The sequence below is a fragment of the Falco cherrug genome, chromosome W (assembly GCF_023634085.1).
Source record: "Falco cherrug isolate bFalChe1 chromosome W, bFalChe1.pri, whole genome shotgun sequence".
In the NCBI taxonomy this organism is placed as follows: Eukaryota; Metazoa; Chordata; class Aves; order Falconiformes; family Falconidae; genus Falco; species Falco cherrug.
The window spans coordinates 1897368-1923138 of record NC_073719.1 but is presented as its reverse complement, the minus strand read 5'-3'; the positions used below and the strand labels follow the sequence as shown (position 1 = coordinate 1923138).

The 25771-nt window shown below is 40.9% G+C and overlaps 1 protein-coding gene across 11 annotated transcripts in view; it reads right to left on the bottom strand.

The window, feature by feature from the left end:
• The window catches only part of LOC129734524 (CUGBP Elav-like family member 4), a 342020-nt gene that overhangs the window by 307906 nt on the left and 8343 nt on the right, over positions 1–25771 (bottom strand). For 3 of the 11 annotated variants that reach the window (XM_055698109.1, XM_055698113.1, XM_055698117.1), the window contains exons 2-3: positions 10362–10369; positions 2871–2892 (exon numbers count right to left, since the gene is read on the bottom strand). The exons of the other annotated variants lie outside the window; for them this stretch is intronic. In XM_055698109.1, the coding sequence (XP_055554084.1) occupies positions 2871–2892; positions 10362–10369 (30 nt within the window). The remainder of the gene's footprint in view (positions 1–2870; positions 2893–10361; positions 10370–25771) is intronic. 11 annotated transcript variants of the gene reach the window in all.

Here is a 25771-nt window from a genome sequence, read left to right as displayed (position 1 = left end):
CTTATGAATGTATATAGCTTAGAACTAATTTTTCCCCTTTGTTAATTCTTTGATATCAATGAGGTATTCTTCAGAAAATGTATGGACTGGTTGGTTGCATAAGGGCAGTTGTTATTTGGACAGAAAATTGTTAATGGTCAGGGATTTTCCACTAAAATATTTGCATATATTCCTAGTCAAACATCAGTTTGGTTTCTTTTTGGGTTTTGAGCTTGCATTAGTCCATGTTCAGAACTTTAAAATTACCTTTGAATTTTTTAAACTTTTTATATCACTGGAACAGAAAGAGCATCTAAATTAAAGCTTCAAGCTAACTTTATTTTTCAAGTATTTCAGGAATTATACTTCTGAACTGAGATTTTATAAGTTGGCTGTGTATTTTCCTGTGTTAAAACGCTGTTATTGAAAATGGTCAACCGAGCCTATGTCGCCCAAAATAAAAACGGGGGAATTGTGGATAACTGGCTAGCTGAAAAGGGTCACATAGACATAGTCCAGCTGGCTGGACAAAAACGCACATCGCTCTCAGCTTATCTGAAGTAAAGCAAAATACACTGTCTTTGGCTGTCCTTGTTACACAGTAACAGGAAGATTTTGGTGGGAAAAGAATGTTGCAGGTGGGAACAGATAACTACAGAAGAGAAACAAGGGGCGGGCTTGGTATTTAGGCAACTAACCAATAATGAGCTTAACTTTTGTAATATGTATGAGCTGATTATAAGAAGGCATAAAAGGTGACTGTAAGAGACAATAAACGAAGTCTGCTGATCACTCATATTGAGTGACTGTGTCTTCCCTCCGTCGCAACAGGCTCCCACTTGGGGGGATCATCACCATCCCCTTGAAGCACCAGGCACGCTAACATCCTGCTCCCCATGGCGGTTGCAGCATCGATATCCCCATCCGCGAGCGCCTGCTCCCACATCCTTCTCCAGAATTTGGCTGGATCTGGTACTGATGCTGTAACTTGGACTGGTTGTAATGCAAACAAATCCTCCAACCCCTGTCTCGTTCCTGAGGACTTAGGTTTTGTTTGAACATGACCCAAGGTCTCTTCCAATAAATCTATCAAAGGTGGCTCGGGATCACAGCTGGGCAACAGGCCAATGGCCGGCTCTCCCTGCCACCCGGAAGGGAACCATCTCTGCCCCCCCTGACCCGGCCAGCGCTGCTCAGCTCCGACTGCGTGTATCCAGCGGTTGCATAACAGGTGATGACAGAGAATCTGGTGGCACCAAAAGTACCTTTGTGTGCATCGTCCCTGCAACCGGGGATGTGTCTGCTTCAACTGATGCCTTTGTCTCCCTGTCCGCTTTTAATTGTTTTAGTGAATCTAAAACCAATCTCCATGTCGTTAACGATGCTGTAGCAACTTCGTCCCCCCTCGAGGCAGCCTCAAAAAGCAACATTCCAGAGCTTTGCCATGTCTAAACGCTGAAGACATTTTTCACCGTAGCTGGCCAATCATTCTTTTTACACCACACCAGCAGAGTTCTTATTGCCGCCTCGTCCTACTTTATGCCTCTTCTTTCAAGTATATACATAAGCATTGTTAATATAGAGTTTTCCTCTGCTGAAATCTGCGCACCCATATCGATTAGTCCCCAATGGCTCACCTTCCCGGTGTCTGTTACGTGATCCGGATTGCAGGCTCTCCCTGCCTGTCTCAGCTATGTTGAGCACCGCCGTCACTGCTCATTCCCACCGTCTGTCCGAATCAGTTTGCTTCACACAGGGCACCATTTGTTGCAATTTGAGTTACGGGGGTCAGGAAATAACACAACACAAGCAAACTATCAAGCAGCCAAAAGCAAAGGCAAGGGCCTCGTTTATTTGAATCTCCCGGTTTATATACCCTTTCTTCCAGCTTCTCTGACTGGTTATCCTTACAGCTAACCTACCCAGCAACAACTATTGATTGGCTAAGATGTGTGGGTTTCATGTTCTCAGCCAGCTGCTGACGTGGTACCCCGCATCCAGTTCTAGCCTTGCTTCATATCCTGTTTTCTCTCTTTCTTCCTTCTTATCTCTTAGTTCACTCGGTCAAAGTTGCAGCTCGCTCTCTTTAAAGACACAGCTCTATCCCATCCTTGAAGCCTGAGGTGCCAGCAGCCCAGTCTAATCTTTCATGGCAGCAAGCTCCAACACTTCTTTTCTGTGGAAAATTGAAAAAGGGCTTGCTTCATCACTTCTTGTAACTCAAATCTTTTTTCACAGCAGTACTTGCTCTGTCTTTCAACAGTGGCACCATGGCGACTGTAATTAGACAGGAAAAATTATATCATGGTTCTACTTACATGGAGGATGGTGGGGGGGTAGTTGGGGAAAATGGCAAGTTGATGTTAGAGGGTGATATCTGTTATTAATTGAATGTGTTGGTTTAAGGCAAAAGGAAGGAAAAGATAAAATGAAAGGTATGAAGTTTAAACAATGATGATCATCTTGTCCGATGTGTGCAAAGGTGATAGTAAATGTGTGTGTGTGTGTGTGTGAGGGGGTTCTGCTGAGATGAATATGCAACAGATCAAAGGAAAATGAGGTGTGATGCACATGAAGTTCTAACTCCTCCATCAACCCAAGCACTTATGCCATTTGTGGAAAAATAACGTGCAACCCTTCTTCCTGAAATGGGGCTGATTCACAGCTGTAGTGGTACTCATAGTTTGCAATAGACAGGAAAGCTAAGACACAGACTTTGCTTGTGGCCACACTGGGAACACTGCTATGAATGTAACTCTGGTTTTCCATCCTCTGGCTACCCATTTGAAAATTTGGTCTGTCATATATCTAACCAGAAACCGAAATTAAATACTTTGTCTCTTACTGAAAATTCCTTTGTGCCTCAATAGTCCTCAGCACACCTCTGTTACGGCATTGTGGTTGAGTGAGGCACTTCAAAGTAAATTTGTGGTCAAATTGGACTCTGAATCATGAATGAGAATAAAAAAATTCTCCTGAGTTATAATGGTTTTATGACTGTTACGCATTCTAGTACCATAATGTCAGGAATCTTCACAGTTTATATAGAGAATAAAATTTTTTTAAGTCCTGTCCTAAACAATAGGAGGGAGACTAAAGGGATAAACTCTTTCTGGGTTAACTAATGGTAAACAAGTATACTTCTTTCACTGTGGCAGACCAACAGGGATAATATAGAGTAAGTAACCATGATCGTATTTCAAAGAAGAGCAGAAAGAACATCCATGGAGAGGAAAGGACCATTGCAATGGACCGAAGTGTAGCACAGCCTAGAGGAGACCCTAACAGAGTTCATCCGGTCCATCTGTCAGTTCAAATGCTGGATCAGCCTACCTAACTCTTCCCACGTTGCCAAATCTCTTTTGAATACTTCTAGTGATAAGGATCAATAAAACCTCACAGCCACAGGTGTAGTTCCTGTGATCCCATGTGGGATCCATGGTATTAATCAGATTTGATGATTGGAAAATCTTTCTCCTGTCACACTCTTGGGGTCCACCAAGACAAGACAAATATTAAAAATGTCCATACATTTATATTCGGAACCTGCCGTATAAAATCACAGCGGAGGAAATGTATGATATGTTTGGGAAATACGGACCTATTGGACAACTCAGAGTTGGAAACACTCCTGAAACAAGAGGAACAGCTTAAGCTCCTCAAGGAAAAATACGGAATTCATTACAAACCCACCAAAAAAAAAAAAAAAAAAAAAAAAAAAAAAAAAAAAAAAAAAAAAAGAAGTGCTTCAGATGTCCCCTACAAGAAATGGGTTTCTGCCTTGAACTAGCAAACATCTCTGTGCTTAAAGAGAAGCCTTTTTGCCTTGATGGAGATAATTTATTCTGTATTCTGTATTTATGCTGTATTCTGAATGTGGAAATTGGTTGAGACTAGGAGGCTGGCTTAAAGGCATTTTGCAAACGGGATTATTATTTTTGATCATTATTGTAATAATAGTTTTTTGATCAAAACCAGCCAAAATTATTTGTAAGCATTAGGCATATCTGAAGAGAATGCCTTTTTTTGAATCAGCAGTTAAGGTGTAGTTTAGTCTGAGGCTGTGGTTTTATCTGCTTCTGGTGAATTTTTGAAGTGATGAAATCAGAGATACAAGGTATACTAAGAGTTATGAGGTAATAAGGTAATAATCTAAGTAAGAGTGCTGTCTTTTATATCTACAAGTGCAATATGCTTTTATGTAGCAGAGAGAAACTTTAACAATAATGTTGCTTGAGCGAGATGTGCATGTGACAACTTGGGAAAAGGGATATCACAACTGGAGTGCAACAGTGTTTCTACGTCTGGCAGAGTGAAATCTTTCAAGACCTGAGTTTAGACAGTCTAAAATAAATTGTTAGCATTCAGAAAACCCATCTTAAGCCTCTTTTGCTTACATAGTGTTATGGAAGTCAACTGCTATTGTAGAGAATTAATGATTTTTTAATACATATTAACAAATACTACTATTTTAACTTGAGGCAGTTGAGCGAGAAATTCTCACGTGTAGCATTTGAGGGAATGTCAGCATAAATCGCACTTACAGTAAGACTGCATTTTTAATTACTGTACTCATTAAGATTCCATGATGCCATAAGGCTAAGGCCTTTTATCACGGATTGGTTCTGAACTAAAAGGTGTGTGCACATGTAGATATGCACATTTGTGTTATTTTCCTTAATTGGCTACAAAATAATATAATTAGGTTGGGGACTAGATCTTGGGAATTTGTCTATTATACTTCTGTTTGTTAAGGAACGTGCATAACACACAGCACCCATGTAGGCTTGGCTTGTGGCATAGTTGTCAAATTTAGCATAGACATTCAGACAGATAAGCAACGTACTCTTCTTGTGTGTATCACCTACAAGCCATTATGGCTTAGTGTGTAAATCTGTATGTAACTATTGAAAAATCCACTTATGAATGTATATAGCTTAGAACTAATTTTTCCCCTTTGTTAATTCTTTGATATCAATGAGGTATTCTTCAGAAAATGTATGGACTGGTTGGTTGCATAAGGGCAGTTGTTATTTGGACAGAAAATTGTTAATGGTCAGGGATTTTCCACTAAAATATTTGCAAATATTCCTAGTCAAACATCAGTTTGGTTTCTTTTTGGGTTTTGAGCTTGCATTAGTCCATGTTCAGAACTTTAAAATTACCTTTGAATTTTTTAAACTTTTTATATCACTGGAACAGAAAGAGCATCTAAATTAAAGCTTCAAGCTAACTTTATTTTTCAAGTATTTCAGGAATTATACTTCTGAACTGAGATTTTATAAGTTGGCTGTGTATTTTCCTGTGTTAAAACGCTGTTATTGAAAATGGTCAACCGAGCCTATGTCGCCCAAAATAAAAACGGGGGAATTGTGGATAACTGGCTAGCTGAAAAGGGTCACATAGACATAGTCCAGCTGGCTGGACAAAAATGCACATCGCTCTCAGCTTATCTGAAGTAAAGCAAAATACACTGTCTTTGGCTGTCCTTGTTACACAATAACAGGAAGATTTCGGTGGGAAAAGAATGTTGCAGGTGGGAACAGATAACTACAGAAGAGAAACAAGGGGCGGGCTTGGTATTTAGGCAACTAACCAATAATGAGCTTAACTTTTGTAATATGTATGAGCTGATTATAAGAAGGCATAAAAGGTGACTGTAAGAGACAATAAACGAAGTCTGCTGATCACTCATATTGAGTGACTGTGTCTTCCCTCCGTCGCGACAAGAACCACCTAGTAGGAATGATTAGAACTTAGATAATAGACTTAAGATTCAAGATGATTGAAGATTATTGGATACAGTATTTACGGGTAGACTGGGGAGAGGTTTTCTTTTTATTTGACTAGTCTTCTGTATGTAGGAAGTGTATTGAAATGTCAGAATATAGGATTAATGGGAACTGGGGAGAGTTGACTGGAACAGCTTGTGGTTACCTGCCAAGAAACCGTGAACTTTAGTAAAAGGTAATTCCGGTAGGGGGAGATTGCGACCCCCGACTCATATACCACCTACCCAAATCGTACCCCAGACCCATTTCTAGACTTTTCTAACCTTTACTGCGCAGAATCGGATGTGGGAGAAGAGTATGCTAATGATTTTCGGGAAATACTATGATTATGCATGAATACTCAATGAATATGCATGAACAAGTTCTATATATGGTGTATGATTTTGAAACTTGGTTTGCGTTGATCATGAGAGGACTCACTCATGCACCCGGCCGTTAATAAAGAAGTGTCTGCTTATCTACATCACATTGGTGTCGATAAGTTCTTCATTCCGAGATTTTGGTAACACTCCCTCCATCACACTCAAATCATTTGAACCTTGGGCCTGCCTTTCTAGCATGTTCAAATTCACTGAAGTGTCAAAACAGGCCATACCCCTTCCCCTGTATTACTGCCACCTGGTCTATACAATGCTTCAAGACATGCAGTGAAGGGGATGCTGCTCTGATACTTCACAACATGTCTCAGCAGGTGTCTTTTAACATCATGTCCTCCTGCCATATGATCTGTAGTCCCCTCTCCCTTCAACAAGGATCATGCCATGGCCATCCATATGTTATTCAAATGGGTTAATATATTAAATATATGTTTTTCTATCTTGCTCTCCTGCATCCTGGATTGACATCAGTCCTTGATAGCTACACTAACTCAAGACTAAACAGGTAGTTATCAATGTCTTGGATTTTGTCTTGTATTGTTTAAACCAGTATTGAACCATCACATGGATGGTCCATGGGGACTGTGATGAACAAAAGAAATTATTTGTTTTCATACAGCTGAAATATGGCCCCCACAAACCCCACAGCTATCAATATCTGGGCATAGTCAGAAATCTCACTCAACCATGTCCTCACAGGTTTACAAATAATAAGAGCAAAATCAGGAGACCTGGCAGAGTCTGCTTACTTAAATCATATTTGAAATGTGAAATTAAGAGAATTAAGACCAAGACCACATTCCTGTTCATCCTTGTAAATGCTTCATCAGGGAAGAAGGGACCCAGGTCAGGATGTCTCATAAGGGGAGGGTCCCTTGACACTGCACTAGGCTTGGTCACAGATTAGCTTTTGAGAGAGAGAGAGACAGACAGACGTTCTCTCTCTCTCTCTCTCTCTCTCTCCATAGCAAGAACAACAATCCCTGGGTGCATCCAAAGGCAAAACAGAAAGCATTTAACAAGATTAGCTTGTACCAACTCCATAACAAACATCTCTCCTGTAATTCCTTTGTAAAGACCTCCTCATTTACCCTGGTAAGCAGAAAGCAGCCCATCACTGGTGATGAGCTGTTCCAGTGTTATTATCATTCAGCTTTTGGTAGATGCCTCCTAAGTCTCATGGTCATCTGGGCACTGCCAATATTATGAGATAGCTTCAGCACTCCTATCTGATTGGCAAAGCACGACACCACTAGTGCTGAACTTTCTGCAGTGTCTGTTAAAGATAAGGGGGGAAAAAGTGAATGATTTATGTAGTTTTATTTAAATAATTTATATGCTAAGCATTGCAAACAGAGCTGGAGTTGATAATGACTCCGAGAAGCACACATTGAACTCAGGTGCAGGTTATACTGCATTGTAATTCTTGCAGGATACAGGATTTCCTAGTAGTATAAAGTCCAGGGAGTGTAAACAAGGTAGTTGCTTGAAGAGTGTCCTGGTTTGGGCTGGATTAGAGTTAATTTCCTTCTTGGTGGCTAGTGCAGTGCTGTGTTTTGGGTTTAGTGTGGGAACAGTGTGGTTGGGGACTTTTTGGTTTCTCAGGCCCTGCCAGGGAGAGGGCTGGAGGGGCACAGGAAATTGGGAGGGGACACAGCCAGGACAGGTGACCCAAACTAGCCAAAGGGATATTCCATACCTTGGGATGTCATGCTTGGTATATAAACTGGGAGATGGGGTGGCCAGGGCTGCCGATTGTTGCTTGGGGCCTGGCTGGCCATCCTTGCTCGGGGCCTGGCTGAGCATATGTCAGCGTCAGTGAGTGGTGAGCAGTTGTATTGTGTGTTTTCTTTTCTCCTTTCCCTTTGGATTTCATTCCTCTCCCCTTCTCCCTCCTTTTCACTATAGCTGTTATTGTTATTATTATTATTGTTCTTTTGCTTTTATTTTATCTCAGTTGTATCTCAACCCTGGAGTATTGCATTCCTTTCCAACTCTCCTCCCCACCTCTCTGGGTGAGGGGGGGAGTGAGTAAGCGGCTGTGTGGTACTTAATTACCGGCTGGGGTTAAACCACGACAAAGAGTCTGTACAGATTACTTCTTTATCAGTTACCATCAGATCATTTTATATTCTTTATACCTTTTTCAGTTTGACCCTCCTGAAATTATCACAAGCTACATGTGTTTTCCTAAGTCGAAGAGAGAAGCTTGGTTCTATTGTTTGGCAAATAACAGTTTGTTACTGGTGTAATCAGGAATCAATTAAAGAGATATCAACAGGAAAGGAAAGATAAGGGAAAATCAGGAGAAAAAAAAGCAATGGGATTCAAAAATAAGGGAATTGATAATTCAGAGGGTCTTTCTTATGCCACTGGCTCTTCTCAGAGAACTTTTTGCTGTATGTCCAGTAGGCTTTGTCTTCTTCGGCTGTTTTTTGGCGCTTTTACATGAAGAACCCATTATCTTTAGCAGCGGAAAAATAAATAAAACATATATCTCCAAGCACCCTGCCCTCCAGGTTCATTAACTGGCCACTGCTTTTTATACTTATAATGCAAGTGAAATACATCTGAGAGGTTACTTAGAGCTAAAGAAAACTGATGCTAGTTCTCAAATTTGTCAGCAATCTGTCTCAAGACAGAGAGGTTGGATTTACACTACTGATCAGATTTCAGCCTAGCCAAGGATGAGATAAAGCCTGGCAAAGAACAGTAGACTTAGCTACATTACTGTTAATTTTTTTGGGTTTTGGTTGATGTCTCTGCAGATGAAATATTGTGGGTATTAAAAGAGACAACAGAATTTGCTGTACTGAGCTGTACAGTGTTGGTCCTTATCTTCTGCTCAGATAGTGCTTGCTACCTTGGAAGATGGTGATCTTCCCATTTCACCCTCATAATTCACAGAGTCAATTATACAAAGATAGACAGAGAGAGCAGAACTTCTTGACTTCGTGCACCGTCAGTTGAGACATTCCTTTAGCTGGTGATGCCTTGATAACAACAGGAAGTTATTGCCACTGCTGGTAAATAAAGGTGTTTAAAATACATTACAGCAAGATGTAAAGTAATGGGTTTTCTTTCCATCAAAAGCTTGTTGTCTTGTTCAAAGCATAGCAGGGATAAGCCTTTCTCCCAGTGGTGGGTGGTAACAATTAGAGTTCTTTTGAGGGGAAGCTGATCATATGCATCTGTCTCTCTTGAAAATTCATGTGGCACCACACAATATACCTCTAACTATCTTTTGCAAACCTGTGTTTGTACACATCCTAAAAATGTTTTCCAACCCACCCAGCCCTTTCACTTCTTTCCAATTCCCTTAAAATCTCTTCAGATAGTCTTTTTTACCCTCACTTGCTCTGAGGGACTAGAGGAATGAGGTTGAGTTCACCAAGTTATATGTTTAATTATTTTTGTTCCTTCTTATCATATTTACCACCACCACTGATGTGGCTGTGTGGTGTTAAAATCCTGGCTGAGCCAGCATGGAGAACATAGAAGAGGACAATGCACAGCTCAAAGTCAGCATGGCAGTTATTTTAATCACATCCTTCTAATATTTGAAATAGCAAATGAAAAAGAAATAGACAATGAATTGAAAGGAGGCATACAGAAAGTTTCTGCTATAAAGACGACAGGTGTTTAGCTAGGCAGCTGGTGTAATCCAGTCACAATTATTGCTCTTTTGCTAGATTCAAGAACCTCACAGACATGAAATGTAGCTCATTCCCCTCTCTTGAACTAAAGCATTCAGAACATGTAATTGTGCATGACGTACATCTACAGCTCTGAAGCTCCTCACTTAGTAAAAATACTCATCAGTTGCCTTTCCTGCATTACTCCTGCATACCTTACTGGTGAACAGTAACTCAAAATAATTTAGGAATAAAATTAAATATGTGAAACATCAGGGTGGTTTTTTTCTGAAGACAAAGACTTACATAGGAATTCTAAACAAAGCAGCCTGAATTGATCGAGTTTCTGAGTTTGCTCAAGCCTGAGGGCAGCATTCATTATTATTATTGCATTTAATTACTAATAACATATCATCATAAAGAAGCCAGTAACAACTAACTGGTCTACTTACTACTTTACTCAAGGGCAAACACAGCACCTGAAACTATTTGTAAGTTACATTTTATTCCTGAGGGGGTAACACATGTTGGCAGTGTCCCTTTAACTGCATTGACACAGCAGACCTGTCAGCAGTGACAGATTCACCTGCCAGTAACCAAGTCAGTGGCAATTGAAAGATAAAGTACACTATGGCAAATGTAAGCATGCCACTTTAATGAAAAAGGTCACTCTTCATTAATACTCCTCTTCAGTCCCCTATTTCTCAGAGCACTTTGTAACTGGACTTTGGTCTCACAACAGCCCTCACAAGGACTAACCCATTTCCATGAAGAGGAATGAAAGCAGGAGGAGATCAAATGCCTGTCCTGAACGCACCTGAGACCCAGCAGCAGGTGTACACCTCTGGGATAACATGGGCTTGAGTGACAGACATCCTTTTTTTAACCACTTAAGAATAACCCCATGTATAATTTAAATAATTCTGCCATGCATTATCATCGCTTAGTTGATCCTGACATATGACAGCTGCTAACTACACAGATAACACACATAATGTCTTTTAAAAAAAATCCATTTAGGAATTGAACAGTTCAAGCAAGACCTTGTTGTATGGATGATTACACTGAGGCAGAGTGAATCAGGTAGGAGCTGCCTGAACTGGACAAAAGCTCAGCTGATGTCTTGTCTCAATCAAAACTCTTCAGCAATTGTTTTAAATAGCTAAAGTTGATGAGGTTAACGTGCACTTAGAGTTATACTTTTGAGTCACATGGAGAAACTAGCTCATGTTCCCAAATTGCAATAAAAAACAGGGCAGTCAAATCTTCCCATTTCCTGCAGTGTTTTTGGAAGATGCTCAGCAAGAACACAAGTGGCCTTTGCAGAGCTGCACAAAGTGACTGCCTAACAGTTCTCCTTTCACATCTCAATGAAGGTAATTCTTGATTTTGTGTGGCATATATCCACTGCTCTCTGCAGACCACCACTGAAATCAGCTGAACACATGCATAGAGAAGAAGACATTGAGACAGTGCCACATCCAGTATCCTGTTCAGCATGGAGAGTGACAAAGCAAGGCACTCTCCTGCCCTCAACTCAAGGATACCTATGCAAGGATATCCCAAGGATAGGAATGCTTAGCTTCACTACCTCTCAAAATATCTGTTAAAAAAAAAACAATGGAAACTTTAATGGAGAAGCAAGAAATGGCCATGAGACATGTACTGGCCATGAGCACCAGTCTAAAGGACTGTATTTGGGAGAATTTTACCATCTTTACTGCAATAATTGGAACACAAATGACCACAAACTGACTAAACTAATGCTACTTACAGTAAACAGTGACAGTCAACTTGAACCTGCTTTCCTGGGGTCCCAGCCATGGGCACTCTGGGTGCTGAGCAGCCAAGCTATGCTGCAGGAACAGTTGTCCACCCTACTGAGACCAAAACAGCTGCCCTGAAGAAGGCAGGCATGATGTTTGAGAGTACTGTCACCAGGACACACCCATCAGGATGGCCAAAGAGCCATGTGGCATGGTCCTCGGTGGAGAAGGAGACCTTCACAGCCCAGTCTGGATAACTATGGTGACAAAGGAAGATGTGTGTCCCATGTTGTGTTGTGTGTGTCATTGTCCCCGTCCTCCTACCCAATTAAATTTTTACAGTCACAAGGGCCAAACTTTCTTCCACTCCCTGTCGAAGTACAGAATGACTTGCAAGCAGCATATTGCTTTCAGTAGGAAAATAATTTTTTTGACTGCATATGAGAAAAAAAATATCTAAACCAACCAAACAAAAACCCCCAGGGACACAGTAGAGAAAGAAAGGGGCAAAAGGGTCCAAGTATGATGTAAAATGTATGTCTCTCTCCCTAGACAAACTCCCAACCTGTAGGGGATGGAAACAGTGGGTTGTTTGACATTGATAATGTGCAGCTGTGGCCTTGCTTTGACGATGTGCAGGTAAGATCCTGCAGCAAAGAGGTAAATAATTTTGAGGGAGTATGAGAAGAAACCTGGATGAAACAGAGACAAAAAAGAGGAATGTGATCTCACCTCCAGAAGATAAGGAAACAGTGTGAACAGCAGAGAGTAGCCTATAGTGAACTGGGCGCGTGGACAGTAGAGCTTGACCAATAATAAAGCTTTTAGCAGCGCGTGTACAGAGTATGAACTTATAAAAGCTGTAACTAACTAACAATAAAGATCTTTGCTTCACAATCCTTGCAAAGTCCGTGCCTCATACACCACACCAACCCTATCTTCTGAACCAAAATCCTGATGTTGGAAGGCATGCAGGCTCAGAGGAAAAAAGCCTGTAATTTCTGTGATGAAGGCTTTTGCAGAAACTCATTATAATTCCTTGCTATCACCTGTCTGAAGTCAGTGGCAATGCAGTACTTGTGTGACATTATTAAGGTCAATCTCTTTACATTCATGAAAGTGCTGAATGACAAGGCGAGCGCCCAGGCAGTGATAAAGTGATGAGCCATGCCCCCTTCCTTTCCCCCACACCATCTCAAGGATGAAAACACCATGTATTTTTCAAATGAAAGCCACCTCTCCTCTCCCTGCCTTATTCTGGGCTCTGCCTGCCACACACACCTCCTTGAAGCATGTATCCAGAGGAGGAGTGCTTATCCTCATTTTCATTCCAGAAAGATCACAGTTTACTGTCAGTGGTTCGCAGACAGATGCCATGTATGTGAGAGGCAGAGATAGACAGGCTGAGTGGAGGAGAGATCCAGGTGGGAACTTTTCATCCATCTGAGATAAAGATACCTCTTAAAAAACTATAAATATATATACATATATATATATAAATTGATTGCTAACTTATCTATACCTAGGTTTTTCCTCTGTGTTTTGCTGTTCATTTAAATAATCTCCAAGACTAGACAGAGGAGAAATGAGTCTCTTACAGCTGTACAGATTTCCAGCAAATAAAATGTGTGAGCAAATGGCGATCATGCTAGGCATCAGGGCTCCTTTCAAACTGCATTTCTCTGCCCCCCTCTTGTTTTTCTTGCATCTTTGGAATCTACAGTCTGCCTTCCTCTGCCCATCCCTTCTTTTCCTAAGATGGGCAGAAAAAATCAGCTTAAAGGATAATAGTGCTCAGCTTTCAGTAGGATAACAGAACAAGCAACAGGGAAGAGTCTCTCAAACTCAACCAGAATGATGAAAACAAGTGAGTTAATAAATGTCCTCCTAAAGCGACAGCTAAACTCATGTTTGCAGATATTCACAGGCTGTTGCTCAGCAGTAAGGATCTCAGGTTCAAATCCAAGTGCTTGCCAACAGCAGAATTATAGTGAGAAAAATCCTCTCTTCTGTCCTAGCCCTTTACTCTGGAAAAGCCATATGCTATTTTAGCAGTGTAGGGATGCTCCTAGGCTCTGAGCATCATCTGTCAGAAGCCAAAAAGGAATCACCTTGCCTGAAAGATTTCTACAAGTTAAATTAACCTGCAGTCAGTTTCTGTTCATGTTAGGTTTAAAACTGCAGTAAAACCTATATTGCTAAAACTTCAAACAGATGAGCAAGGCTTTTAACAGGCATCTGATAGCACTAGAAATTTAACCACAGTCCACTATGTTTTCATGAACAGGCTATCCCTTAAGTTATCTTTCACACTACAGTACTGCTGACCCATCTCACCTGCCTTTAGGCTGAGGAGACCATGCACATCTTTTGAATTACATCTAAAAATTCAACACATTCAAAATTTTGGAAAAGCATGCTTACAAAAGTCTTCCTTAATCAGTGCTTACAGCCAGGGAAAGGTCTATCAGCAGTCACCTCTCACTGTTTCCTCAGGAGGAAACACCAGTGCTGGTGACTTTTCTGATCTTAATAGGGGTAGAGAGTTTTTGGGGGTTTTTTGCCCCACAAAGATCCGCAAACATTTGAGGCTTTCAGATGAAGTCACCCCTTGACTGAACCAGATAAGCCCATTGGGCATGGATGCTCCATGATAAGAAAAGAGAGGGGCCCTGACTCCCCAAGGGAGCAGAGCACTCTTACTCCACTTAAGGCAACAGGAGTTAGGTCTTGAAATGTATTTGGGGAACTCAAAAGCAAGTTAACTCTGAGCAAAGATTTAAGGCTAGGGTGCAACATGAATGCACCCACTTGTTTAAATTAAAATTGCCCATAGCCCTTTTATTTCCTTGCATCAGATTTTTCCCTGGAAGATGACAAGAAATTGTGGGTCATTTGCATTGTTTGGGTGGTTTTATTCTTGCAATGAAAAGCCACAAGCAATAGTGCTTTGTTCTGACCCAACAGTTACAGGGAAACAGAATGACTATGGGCCATATTTTCAGTCTCCACAGGTTGCTCTGACTCTATTTGGTGCTCCCTACTCCCTCTCTGCCTCCATGTTATAAAAGATTAGGACTCTTATAAAACAGTTCTGGCATTTCTATTATCACACATGCCTGAGAACGAGGATGTGATTGCATCACATAGTGTGAAAAAAAGAAAGGAAAGAGGAAAAAAGAAGAAAAATCAAAACGCAGCTGACTTCATTATTTAAAGAGCTGGGTGAAATTTGCCATTCTTTTAAGGCATCCTGGGCTCTGGAATATCACTGTCACTTAATGTTTGCAGTTAAGTATTTACAGATCTGTTTCCATGGCAACTGATTCTTCAAAGTTACTTTTACAATTCTGTTTTCTAAATTGTGTTCCTTTGGTTGATTGCACAGGGATATTTGGAAAGGATCCAGCTCTAAATCATGATATTTTTTTTCCCCGCTAAGGAGACGTCCTTTCTAATCGTGTTTAGTTAGTTCTTTGATGGCTTTATCTTGATTTGAAAATGTGCTGGTTTTTTTCTTAGCAGGTGGGAGAGGGAAGCACGCAAGCATTGTGTGGCTTTAGCAAAAAAAAAAGGTATTGGAAATTAGAAATGTGAAATAACCTTGTCTGAGTTGATTTTATCCTTTCATTGTTTAGAAGAATAGGCCTTTAACAACAACAAAATAAATAAATCAGTGCCCCACTGATAGTTTGAATTCATTACGAGGCCGCAAGAGAAGATGACTCATTAATTAGTCAGGGAGATGGCAGCATGGGAAGGGATGATGACTACTAGAAACAGTGCAGAAAGTGAGACAAGTGGATCCAGTGTGTGCAAGGTTGGTTGCCCCCAGCTGTATTGATATATCTGCATGGGACTGGAGAAGGTTGGTCTCACCTGTAAGGAGACACCTTGCGAAGCAGTAGCAGGGAAACAGTCATGACCTCTGCTACAGTTCCCTTGTCAACTGTGGACAAATAATTTGAAGTGTCTGTGAACAAGGTGTACAAGTAACCTGAGCCCACTGGCTTATGGTCTTCCCATCACTGCAGTACCATCTCCCCATCCCTCCATCTGGCCCCTAGTCCATCCCAAGCACACAAATGGGGAGCACAAGAGTTTAATCTAGACAGCAAACATTAGGAGACATTACAAGTATGTGGGATGGGGGGGGATATATATGCACGTGTTCCCTGTCAGAAGGTATTGTCCCTACCTGAATTCCAGATAAATTTAAGCTTGTCAGGATGTCTGAGAAAGGAGTGTTTTTAGCAGTGACTTAGGAATGTTGTAAACTTTGGTCATGTGTTGGAGGGGAAATCTGCTTAATGTGCTTGTCAACCTGACCACAAGCAAGGAGTCCTGCAATGGTCAATGAGCCACATCCCAGGCAAAGATATCCCTGCTGATGAATAACTTCAAATAGGAGAAATTAAAAGTATGGAATTACTTGGCTGGACCCAGTGGTTGGGGTAGCTGAAGGTAATACTTTAATAATCATTAATAACTCACTTCTGTTTTCTACCACACTAGAGCAGACGGGGTGTATATCTCAAGGGAAAGGATCGGACCAGAAGACAGAGTAATCAGAGTATCACAGAGCATTAACTCAAAAAGATTGGTGAGGTATCTGGCATTGATAAAGTAGATTAAATATGGTTGGATAATTACAATAAGAAGAGGAGGGATGTGGAGAGGGATAGCCTGATCCATATTTTCCTATGCTTTGTGTGAGATGACTTCAGATGATGAAATCACAGAATGAGGAGTCAGGACTCCCAGGCTCTCTTTCTAGTGCTACTACTTATTAAATATGTGACCATTCAGGCACTTTGTGCCTCCACTAACCTAAGCTTCCAGCATTGTTGTCAGGTTTGGTTAATTACTGTCTGCAAAGAGCTTAGTAACCTACACAGGAAAGATGCTAGACAGGTACCCTGGTTTTAATGTTAAAGTTCAAAATACTGTAATTAGAGAGCTGAAAATGAGTGTGTATCTGAAAGTGAAACAGCAAATTACAGGAAAGCTTATAAAGTGAATGAAACTAAGGAAAAAAATAACTGGAAGAATAAATAAAGAAAAATGGAGACTCCTAGGCAGCTGGCAGGCAAGGCAAATTTTGGCTGCCTGAGATAATAAGCCACTCTTTTGAAATTTTTTACTTTTTCCTCCTGTTACAGAAACACTCCATTAATTTTCAGGAAGATGATTTACCATTTGCCCTTTATAGACAAAACTGAAATAGTAGGAACATCATAGCAAAACATATGACCCAGATTTTGGCACACCCTGTGGCTCCAAAAGTTTAATGCACAACACAGTCTTGGATTTTGAATAGAGATGATAAAGAGACATTTCCTTGCTATGATGTTTATTCAATGGACAACAGCTACTAGGAGGACCAGGAGAAGTTGCAGGGGGAAGATTGCTTACTCACAGGGAACAGAGGGACTTGATTTCTTCTGATTTATTTACCCTTCAGTCTATTGGGTGAAATGAAATCTTCATGATGCATGCTGTAGAGGACAAAGAAGTAATAAGGGATGGACACAGTCATCACAAAGAAAAGTCAGAAAGGAGGATAAAAGAAGAGGGAAAGAAAAATAAAAAGTAAACATAATAGCAATGAAGTCTGGCAGTGACCTGTTGTGGTTTAACCCCTGCCAGCAACCAAGCACCACACAGCTGCTCCTTCACTCCCTCCTCACCCAGAGGGATAGGGAGAAGAATCGGAAAGGAATGTAAAACTCAAGGGTTGAGATAAGAACAATTTAATAGGTAAAGCAAAAGCCACACACACAAGCAAAGCAAAGCAAGGAATTTATTCACCACTTCCCATAGGAAGGCAGGTGTTCGGCCATCTCCAGGAAAGCAGGGCTCCATCACGTGTAACAGTTACTCGGGAAGACAAACACCATAATGTCAGATGTATGTGTGTTTCCCTTCTTCTTCCCCCAGTTTATATACCGAGCATGACATCATATGGTATGGAATACCTCTTTGGCTAGTTCAGGTCACCTGTCCTGGCTGTGTCCCCTCCCAATTCCCTGTGTCCCTCCAGCCCTCTGGCTGGCAGGGCCCAAGAAACTGAAAAGTCCTTGACTTAATATAAACATCACCCAGCAACAACCAAAACCATCAGTCTGTTATTGACATTGTTCTCACACCAAATCCAAAACACAGCACTGCACCAGCTACTAAGAAGAAAATTAACTCTATCCCAGCTGAAACCAGTACACCTGTGTGGTGGGTGTTCAGAGCCTCGTAAAATGGGATCCAAATAACAAAACCAACAGGTAATATCTGTTCTTACCACTTCCTCTTTCTCTCCCCTGTGATTTGTTTTCTTGTCCAGCTAAGTGGCCTGTGAGTAAATGGTTGCTGTATGAAAAGAGAATGATCTAACCAGCTCTGGCTAACTGGTTCCTAAGCCTCCAGACTCAAGATCACAGTTGCAGAAGGAACAGAAAAGCTTCCCCATGCTCAAAGATACATAATTTCAGCTGCTGGAAACTATCCCTTCCCTCCTAAAGGCAACAGAGGCACTGGGTACATCTGCATCACTAAATAAAACAGGGTTAGGGACCATTCTCTAGTATGAAGGCCAACTGACATAGTCTGACCACGCTCAGTAAATAGGCCTGTTATTTTGTGTGGGGTTTGCTCAGAGTAACAGGAGAGAAACCCCATAAAAAAACCAGGATTTTCAAACCCTGAAAATAAGGGGATGTGCTAATGTTATGAGGTATGGCATAAGGAAGTATCAGCACCCATGAGCATGCAAAGACTGTTGGAAACACAGTGGAGAACAGAGCAGGGTGGAAGGAGACAAACTTGGTAGAGATTCATTCACGCTACTTTTGGGAATGGTCCTTGGCATGACATATGCTTTCACATAGCAATTGATGAACAGTTTGGACACAGGCCAAAACTGCCAAGGGATGTGCTAATGGTTCAATAGGGTGGGAAACTGTAGGGAAGGGCTCATGCCAACATCCTGGAGTGTTTTATTTACAAGTAGAGATATAGGCATTCTTGCCCATAAGGGCAGCAACCTGTTGGACTTCAGTCTTGCAGTTTCTCTTTACGCTCTGTTGAGAAACCCAACCACAAAAGATACTAAGCTGTGGGTTTTTCTAGAGCCCTCTTTAACATTGTATGTTACTGTTTTCTTAGGACACAAGTAAATATTATCCTTCTTGTTTATATGGGAAATTTGTAAGAGAGGAGTCAAGACAAACTAGGTTTTCTCTCATAGGCTGTATCACATTCCTTAGTTTTATGTAGACATGTTGGAAAAAAACTTTTCTAAGCCAGCAACTCTTTAAGACTTTCATATACAGTGTAATAAGTCTTTGTTCAGTCCATCTGGAATGAAACAAGGTGACTACTAATAATTATTGAGTTCTCACATCTCTATTATAAATAATTTTAGTTGTAGACATTTAATTAACGATATAAACATACTATTTATGATGTGCTTTGGGAAATGAGTAGTTGTCTCAGTATACATCACGTTTTGCTTTATTGTTTTACTTTTCCTTGCTGCAGTGGCCAGGTGCCTCGCAGGTTCCCAAGCAATCACAGCCTGTGTTATGGGGGCTCTGCCTTCATATTCACTCCTTTGCTGGGGAGACAGGAGCTTAACATCTTGAAGTCTTTAGGCATCTAACAAATCCAAATGGGAACATCTGGAGTGAATAGCATACAGATGAGATTCATCTAAGGACTAGTTTTCTAAAAGTTAGATACCTACCATAAGCTTGTCACTTAGTCTCCCTTAGCCAGAGGAGAGAAACAACAATCTGGATACCTGCCTAGGACATGCTGGGTGATTCACAATCTTTGTCTGCCTGTTTTTCTCAACTAGCCCTAAAAGAAAACCAGGTCAGATATTTCCCCCTGACTTCTGAATGCTAAAAATAAAGGCAATGTATCCCATCCCTATATAATGAAGAGACACACAGGGGCCTCAAGATTTTGCAGGATTTGCTTCACATTGCTATAGCTACACAGTATTACCTCTCCCCTCTGTGTGTAGAGTCTGATCCATCCTTGTGGTTGTTTCCATCTTACAAAAGTGCTGTCAAGCCTGGATTTCCAAAAAGAATCCACAGGACTGAGAAAGTTTGATGGGATGAAAGTGCCTATCTGTACCAGGCTCCAAAGAAAAAGCTCGACTGAGTTTTCAGAATAATTCCATTAATGGAGTGGTGGGATTGCCTCCAACAATGCATGGGGTTTTTTGGGTTTTTTTAAAGAAGTTTGTTGGCTACTTTTAATAAGTTCTCACCATACTTTATTGAGTATTTTCCATCAGAGGAGCCGAAACATCTTATACAACTCACTCCAGAAAAGTTCAAAACTCATATGATATTTGACATTGTCATTACTTGGTGTTTTGTTTTACCAATAGCATAAACTGAGGCACATTAAGTTATCAGGAAACAAGGAGCACATGATGAGCCAATAACTCATCTGACAAAATATAAAGTTACATATATGATCCTGTGGTTAAAGCAGCCATCCAAGAATTAAAAAAGAATGAAATAAGGTTTTTTTCCACGGACAGTCATTAAATAACAAAATATTTCATTTGACCTAATTGCATCTCTAGTTCTCCCCAAAATGCATGAAAAGGCTCATTTTGTCTTGACTAAGTGAACATGCATGACTACTTTTATAGGTTTTATTTTCTGACCATACAGCACCTTGCATAGTGGATTCAGTTCCAGTGAAGATCAGCTGATGCTACTGTTGTTGACACTAACTAGAACAGCAAACTTATGATAAGGAATGCCTTTCCAGGAATAAAAGTACAAGTCTCTGTTCAGTGCACATGTCCCTGATATTATTGGAAGTTTTATACTAGTACAAAGTGTATCAGTGTTCCTTGTATTTGTGAAAGCTGTTCTGATGTATTGCTGGAGCATTTAAGTTTCAACACATGCAACATGCATGTGCACACATGTACTCACACACAAGATAGAGTCTTCTGCCACTTTCTATCTAGCAACATATTCACATTGGTTTCATGTTCTCTAAAACCTTCACCATTATAACACAATTACTGTTGAAATTGACCTTTAAAATATATTCCAAATTTCAAATGTCTTTAAACCCCTCAGTGAGAACTGTTTTTCAATTTCACATATTGTTTTCTTTTTTAGGAGAGGCAGGACAAAAGATGGGAAAGAGCATTAGTAAATGAATGTCATCATGTAACATATGCATGTTGTGATAAAGCAAAATATTGCAGAAATTTACCTGGGCATTTTTAATATCCAGTCTTCAAGCAGTAATGATTTCCTTTATCATAAATGAAAATGTAATAAACCTGATTAAAATGTTGCATTTGTGTCTCACCCTTCCCTACAGTTATTCATTCAATCAGTTTAGCTTCACTAATATTCAAATGTATATCTGATACTGGCAATATAAAAGTTCAAATACTCAGCCTCTAAATAAATGTAAGCTATATTTATTAGAACATGCACTTTCCTAAATTTGTATCTGTACTTAAAATTGGTTGTGCTTCTAACTAGCCTTAAAGGAAAACATAACCTTGCCTGCAAATGAGATGCTGAACTGTGTGTGTAAGCAAATTTCTGTAACAAACACAGCATGTAAGACTGAAAAATGTGCAGAAATGTGAGAAATCTTGATGGAAGAAAATGTTTCTGAAGCCACATGTGCAACTTTGTAAAGGTAATACTAGCAAAACACTCAGGGAAGTCTTTTCTGCTTGAGGATGTAACTTGTCTTTTTTATTTATATGATACTAATGGATTTTCTCTTTTTGTTTGTTTTTTAACCAAAAGCCATGGTAAAAATCAACTGATGATGTGATGATGCTTGGATTCAAAGAAAAAACCAGAAAAAAAAGGAAAACAGAACAGAATAAAATGGGACAAATACAAGTCTCTCCAGAAGGAATGCCAGCTGCTAGCTTCGCTATTATTATACTGGAGAATCTTATAAACCTCTCACCATTATTAATGGGATGCTGCCAGATATTGATAATTTATTAAACTTGTAGGTCTGGATTTGAGGGAACAGATGTTCTTCATACAGACACTTTCAGAAAATGAATTCCAAAGAAAGAAATAACATTTGGTGCTATCAGTAGAGAGGAAAGGCAGTGTTTTTGCGTGCAGCAAACATTTGGACTGTACAGACTTATGTTCCCAACTAGTCCCATTTCACAATTCCCATCCATTTCCAGCTAATCTCATGCAATAACTTGTCTTCCAACAAGTTGCATATTGCAATCTGTCTCTGCTCCTGACTAATCCCAAGTTGCCATCTGCCCTGGCCACACTTTTTTAGCTGTATCCCATTTGGAGAGGTATGTAAATGATGCTTCTCAGGTGTGTCAGTCCTTCAGACTGTCTAGTCCAAACCTCTGACTGACACATGGCTTTCACAGCATGCAAAGACTGAAATACACCCTTTTAACCCTCTCTCCCCCCCCCCTTCCCCTCTGTAGTAAGTACTAGAAAAGATTGTTTGCAAAGAACTGAAACAACTGGAAACAAATATGTATTAGTCCAGGCAATAACAAGGGAAGGGAAAGAGTAATCGCAACCAATGTGTCTGCAAAGACTGTGCAGGTGCAGTTGTGAGTCACTGCACATGCCAAATAATCCTAAGACTAGTTAAGAGTCCCTCTGTTTGCTCCCCAGTGCCCTGTGCCCATTGTCCATAACAGGCATCCAGGGAAGGCTCTTGCATGGTAGGAGGCTAAAGTGATTGTACTTCAAGTATGGCTTTTGAGACCTCTTCATGAAGAATTCCCACTGCTTCTGAGGCTGTTGCTGTTGCAACTTTCCTCTGGTGCAAATTGTCTCCCTTTTATCTTCCATCTATTTAGGTGAAAGCAAATCTCCAAGTTTCATTCTGTTAGTGACAGCACTTCACAGTTGGCTAGCCAGGAGTGGAGCTTTTAGCTGACTTCCCATCCTTTGCAATGCTGCTTGGCCTCTGATGCTGCACTTCATGCATGATATGTGGAAAAGAGTGGCAAGATCATGCCCTAAAAAGTGTGTCTCAATTTTTCCTGTGCCCAGTTATCAGTTGCCACTAACTGCAAAGTTTGTTGACTACTGCTGTCTGGTGCGAAATATCTTCAGACTTCATTCCAAGTAAGGGGAAAAAAACCTGAGGGGCAATCAGCTAGTTCCATGATGAATGAATCCCATGTCACTCAGAGAAAATATTTCTTTGCAATAATGATCAGATGGTAGCAAGACTCAGATACAAATTAAAACATGCACGATAAATGCCAAGTAAACACAGAAAGACAAAACCCAACCTGGCGTGAAATCTCTCTATAAATCTTCCACCCCACAACACAGGCACTTCTAAATTGAATTAAATTATTAAGAGATATTTCAAGGAGAATACAAATGTGAGTGCCTTCTTGAACTTTTTGAAAGACTATTTCAACAGAGCCAGCTGCTTTTTCTTGTCCATATGAGACAGAACTGGGCTGCATGAGTTCCTTTTATGTAGAAGCACAGGCAAAATACTAATCCAGAAAATAAATTATGCATTGGGTTAACACAGAAATAGAATATATTTTGCCTTCTGCAGAGTCAATCTATGGAACTCCTTACTGCAAGAAATTATTGCAGTTTAAGGTCTTCAAGCACTTAGAAAGGGGGTAGTATTTGTAGATAGTAATACCATTCAAAATTACGTTAAACAGAACAAATGTGGACAGAGGTTTTTAAAATATCTTGGTTCCAGGTGGATGCTAAAAGTAAATTAACGGTGTTAGAAAGAAACACTTTTATGAAAAATGTAGAGTCCACAATTTTTCTGATGCATTTTAATGAGGTATATGATGGTATTTGAAAGTGCTATGGTCACGACAAACCACAACAAGGAGTGTTGGAGCTGATCTAACATAGCATTTGAAGGAAGTCTGTATTTTACCATCCTCCTGGATGGCTGCTGGGTGAGCCAAACAGTCCTTTACTGTCTAACCAAACAATACTCTCAGAGACCTTATTTTTAACTGTGTTTCTGATACTGAATGCTGCCTTCTATTTTCCCTTCCTTCTATTAGCAAATCTTACAGTGACACAAAATTGATAGTTTCTCAGGGTGCTGGCTCCTCCCTGTCAGCACTGACTCCTTTCCCCAGCACTATGTTAATGAGAAATATTACATTACAGAGGCACACGCATACTTTGGAAAGAAACATGGTGTTTGATCCTACCAAACTGCCAAACTCTACTTAAAACCAAAAAGAAATGTTCTTCTTCAGCAAGATGTGATTAGCTTTTTGTCCTGGTTTCAGCTGGGATAGAGATGGTATAGTGCAATGTTTTGGCTATGATGTGAGAGCAATGTTCATAGGACACTGATGTTTTTAGTTGTTGCTGGGTGATGTTTATACTAAATCAAGGACTTTTCAGTTTCTCTGCCAGCCAGAGGGCTGGAGGGGCACAGGGAACTGGGAGGGTACACAGCCAGGACAGATGACCCACAATGACCAAAGGGGTATTCCATACCATATGACATCATGCTGGGTATATAAGCTGGGGGAAGAAGAAGGAAGTGGGGGACATTTGGCATTATGGCATTTGTCTTCCCGAGTAACTGTTAGGCGTGATGGAGCCCTGCTTTCCTGGGGATGGCTGAACACCTGCCTGACCATGGGGAGTGGGGAATGAATTCCTTGCTTTGGTTTGCTTTTGTGTGTGGCTTTTGCTTTACCTATTAAATTGTTCTTATCTCAACCCAGGAGTTTTACATTCCTTTCCAATCCTCCTCCCCATCCCTCTGGGTGGGGGGGAGTGAGCAAGCGGCTGCAGGGTGCTTGGTTGCTGGCTGGGGTTAAACCATGACAGTCTATTATTTTTTTTTTGTGCCAAACATGGGGCTCGAAGAGTTTGAGATAACAACAGATTTGATTGGAATGTGCTAGTTTGAATTTATAGCTGCTATTGCTGTTTAACTGTTAAGGGGCTGGTTTCTGTGCTTACCATGGGGCTTGCTTGCCTTAATGTATATTAGAGTCTAGTGCTTGTTAGTGGCTGCTTCTTACTTTCACTGCTTGCTGTATTGCTTATCATCTCACTGTGCTGGGCCCGGGAACATTTTGATAACAGCAATGGTGATGCGCCGGGGCTGGGAGACGGCCAGGGCATCATTGCTTCTGTTTCTGTGCTGCTGTACTGGACAGACTGGAACTCCAGTGTGAACTCGAGTCAAAGGGACTGTGACCTGTGGATGAGTCCATGTGGGAGCAGGACACCCCAAAGCCCCTGCAGCCATGACTAAGTCCATGCCTGAGCAGGTATATCTCGGAGTGTCTGTGGCCATGGTTATGTCTGTGCTGCAGCAGGTATGCCTCTGAAGGAATTGTGGCCCAAGGACAAGTCCATGTTGGAGAAGGTACACCTCGAAGCATCTGTGGCTATGGATAAGTCTGTGCTGCAGTAGGTACACCTTGAAGCATCAGTGGCTGTGCGTGAGGACATGCTGAAGCACCTCAAAGTGTGTGGCCATGGATAAGCCCACGACAGAGCAGGTACAGCCCTGGAGGCAGCCAGGGATAAGGCCATGCTGGAGTTGATTTACTTCTGAAGGGACTGTGGCTGTGGGTAAGGCCACGCTGGAGCAGGTCTATGGTGATGGCCCATGGAGAAGGCCATGTTGGAACAGGTGCACCTCAAAGTGACTGTGGCTGTGGATGAGTCTATGCCACAGCAGGGATACCCCTGGAGAGACTGTGGCTCATAACTGAGGCTCCACTTGGAGCAGGTTACAGTCTGTGGATAAGTCCAAGCCTGAGCGGGGCCAAGGGGAGGAGTTCATTGTTCTTATCTCAATCCTCGAGTTTTACATTCCTTTCCGATCCTCCTCCCCATCCCTCTGGGTGATGGGGAGTGAGCAAGTGACTGCGTGGCTTGGTTGCCAGCCGGGGTTAAACCACGACAAGAAGGTAAGAAAGAAAGAAAATAAGATAGTCCTACTTCCAATAAAAAGAATATAAGAAATAATTCTAAAAAAAATATTTGAAAACTTGAAAATAAAACTAATATTTTTTCTGTAAAATTTCCACTTACGTTAAAAAAAAATCTAAAACGACATAGGACCTGAACAATGCATGTTAACTCATAGTACCTAGTTAAGTGCCAATCCACATATTCAAATTAGTGTGGTTTTTTTTGAAAGGAGAAATTAAAATGACTTTTACCCAGAACACCACAATGAGAAGAAATAAT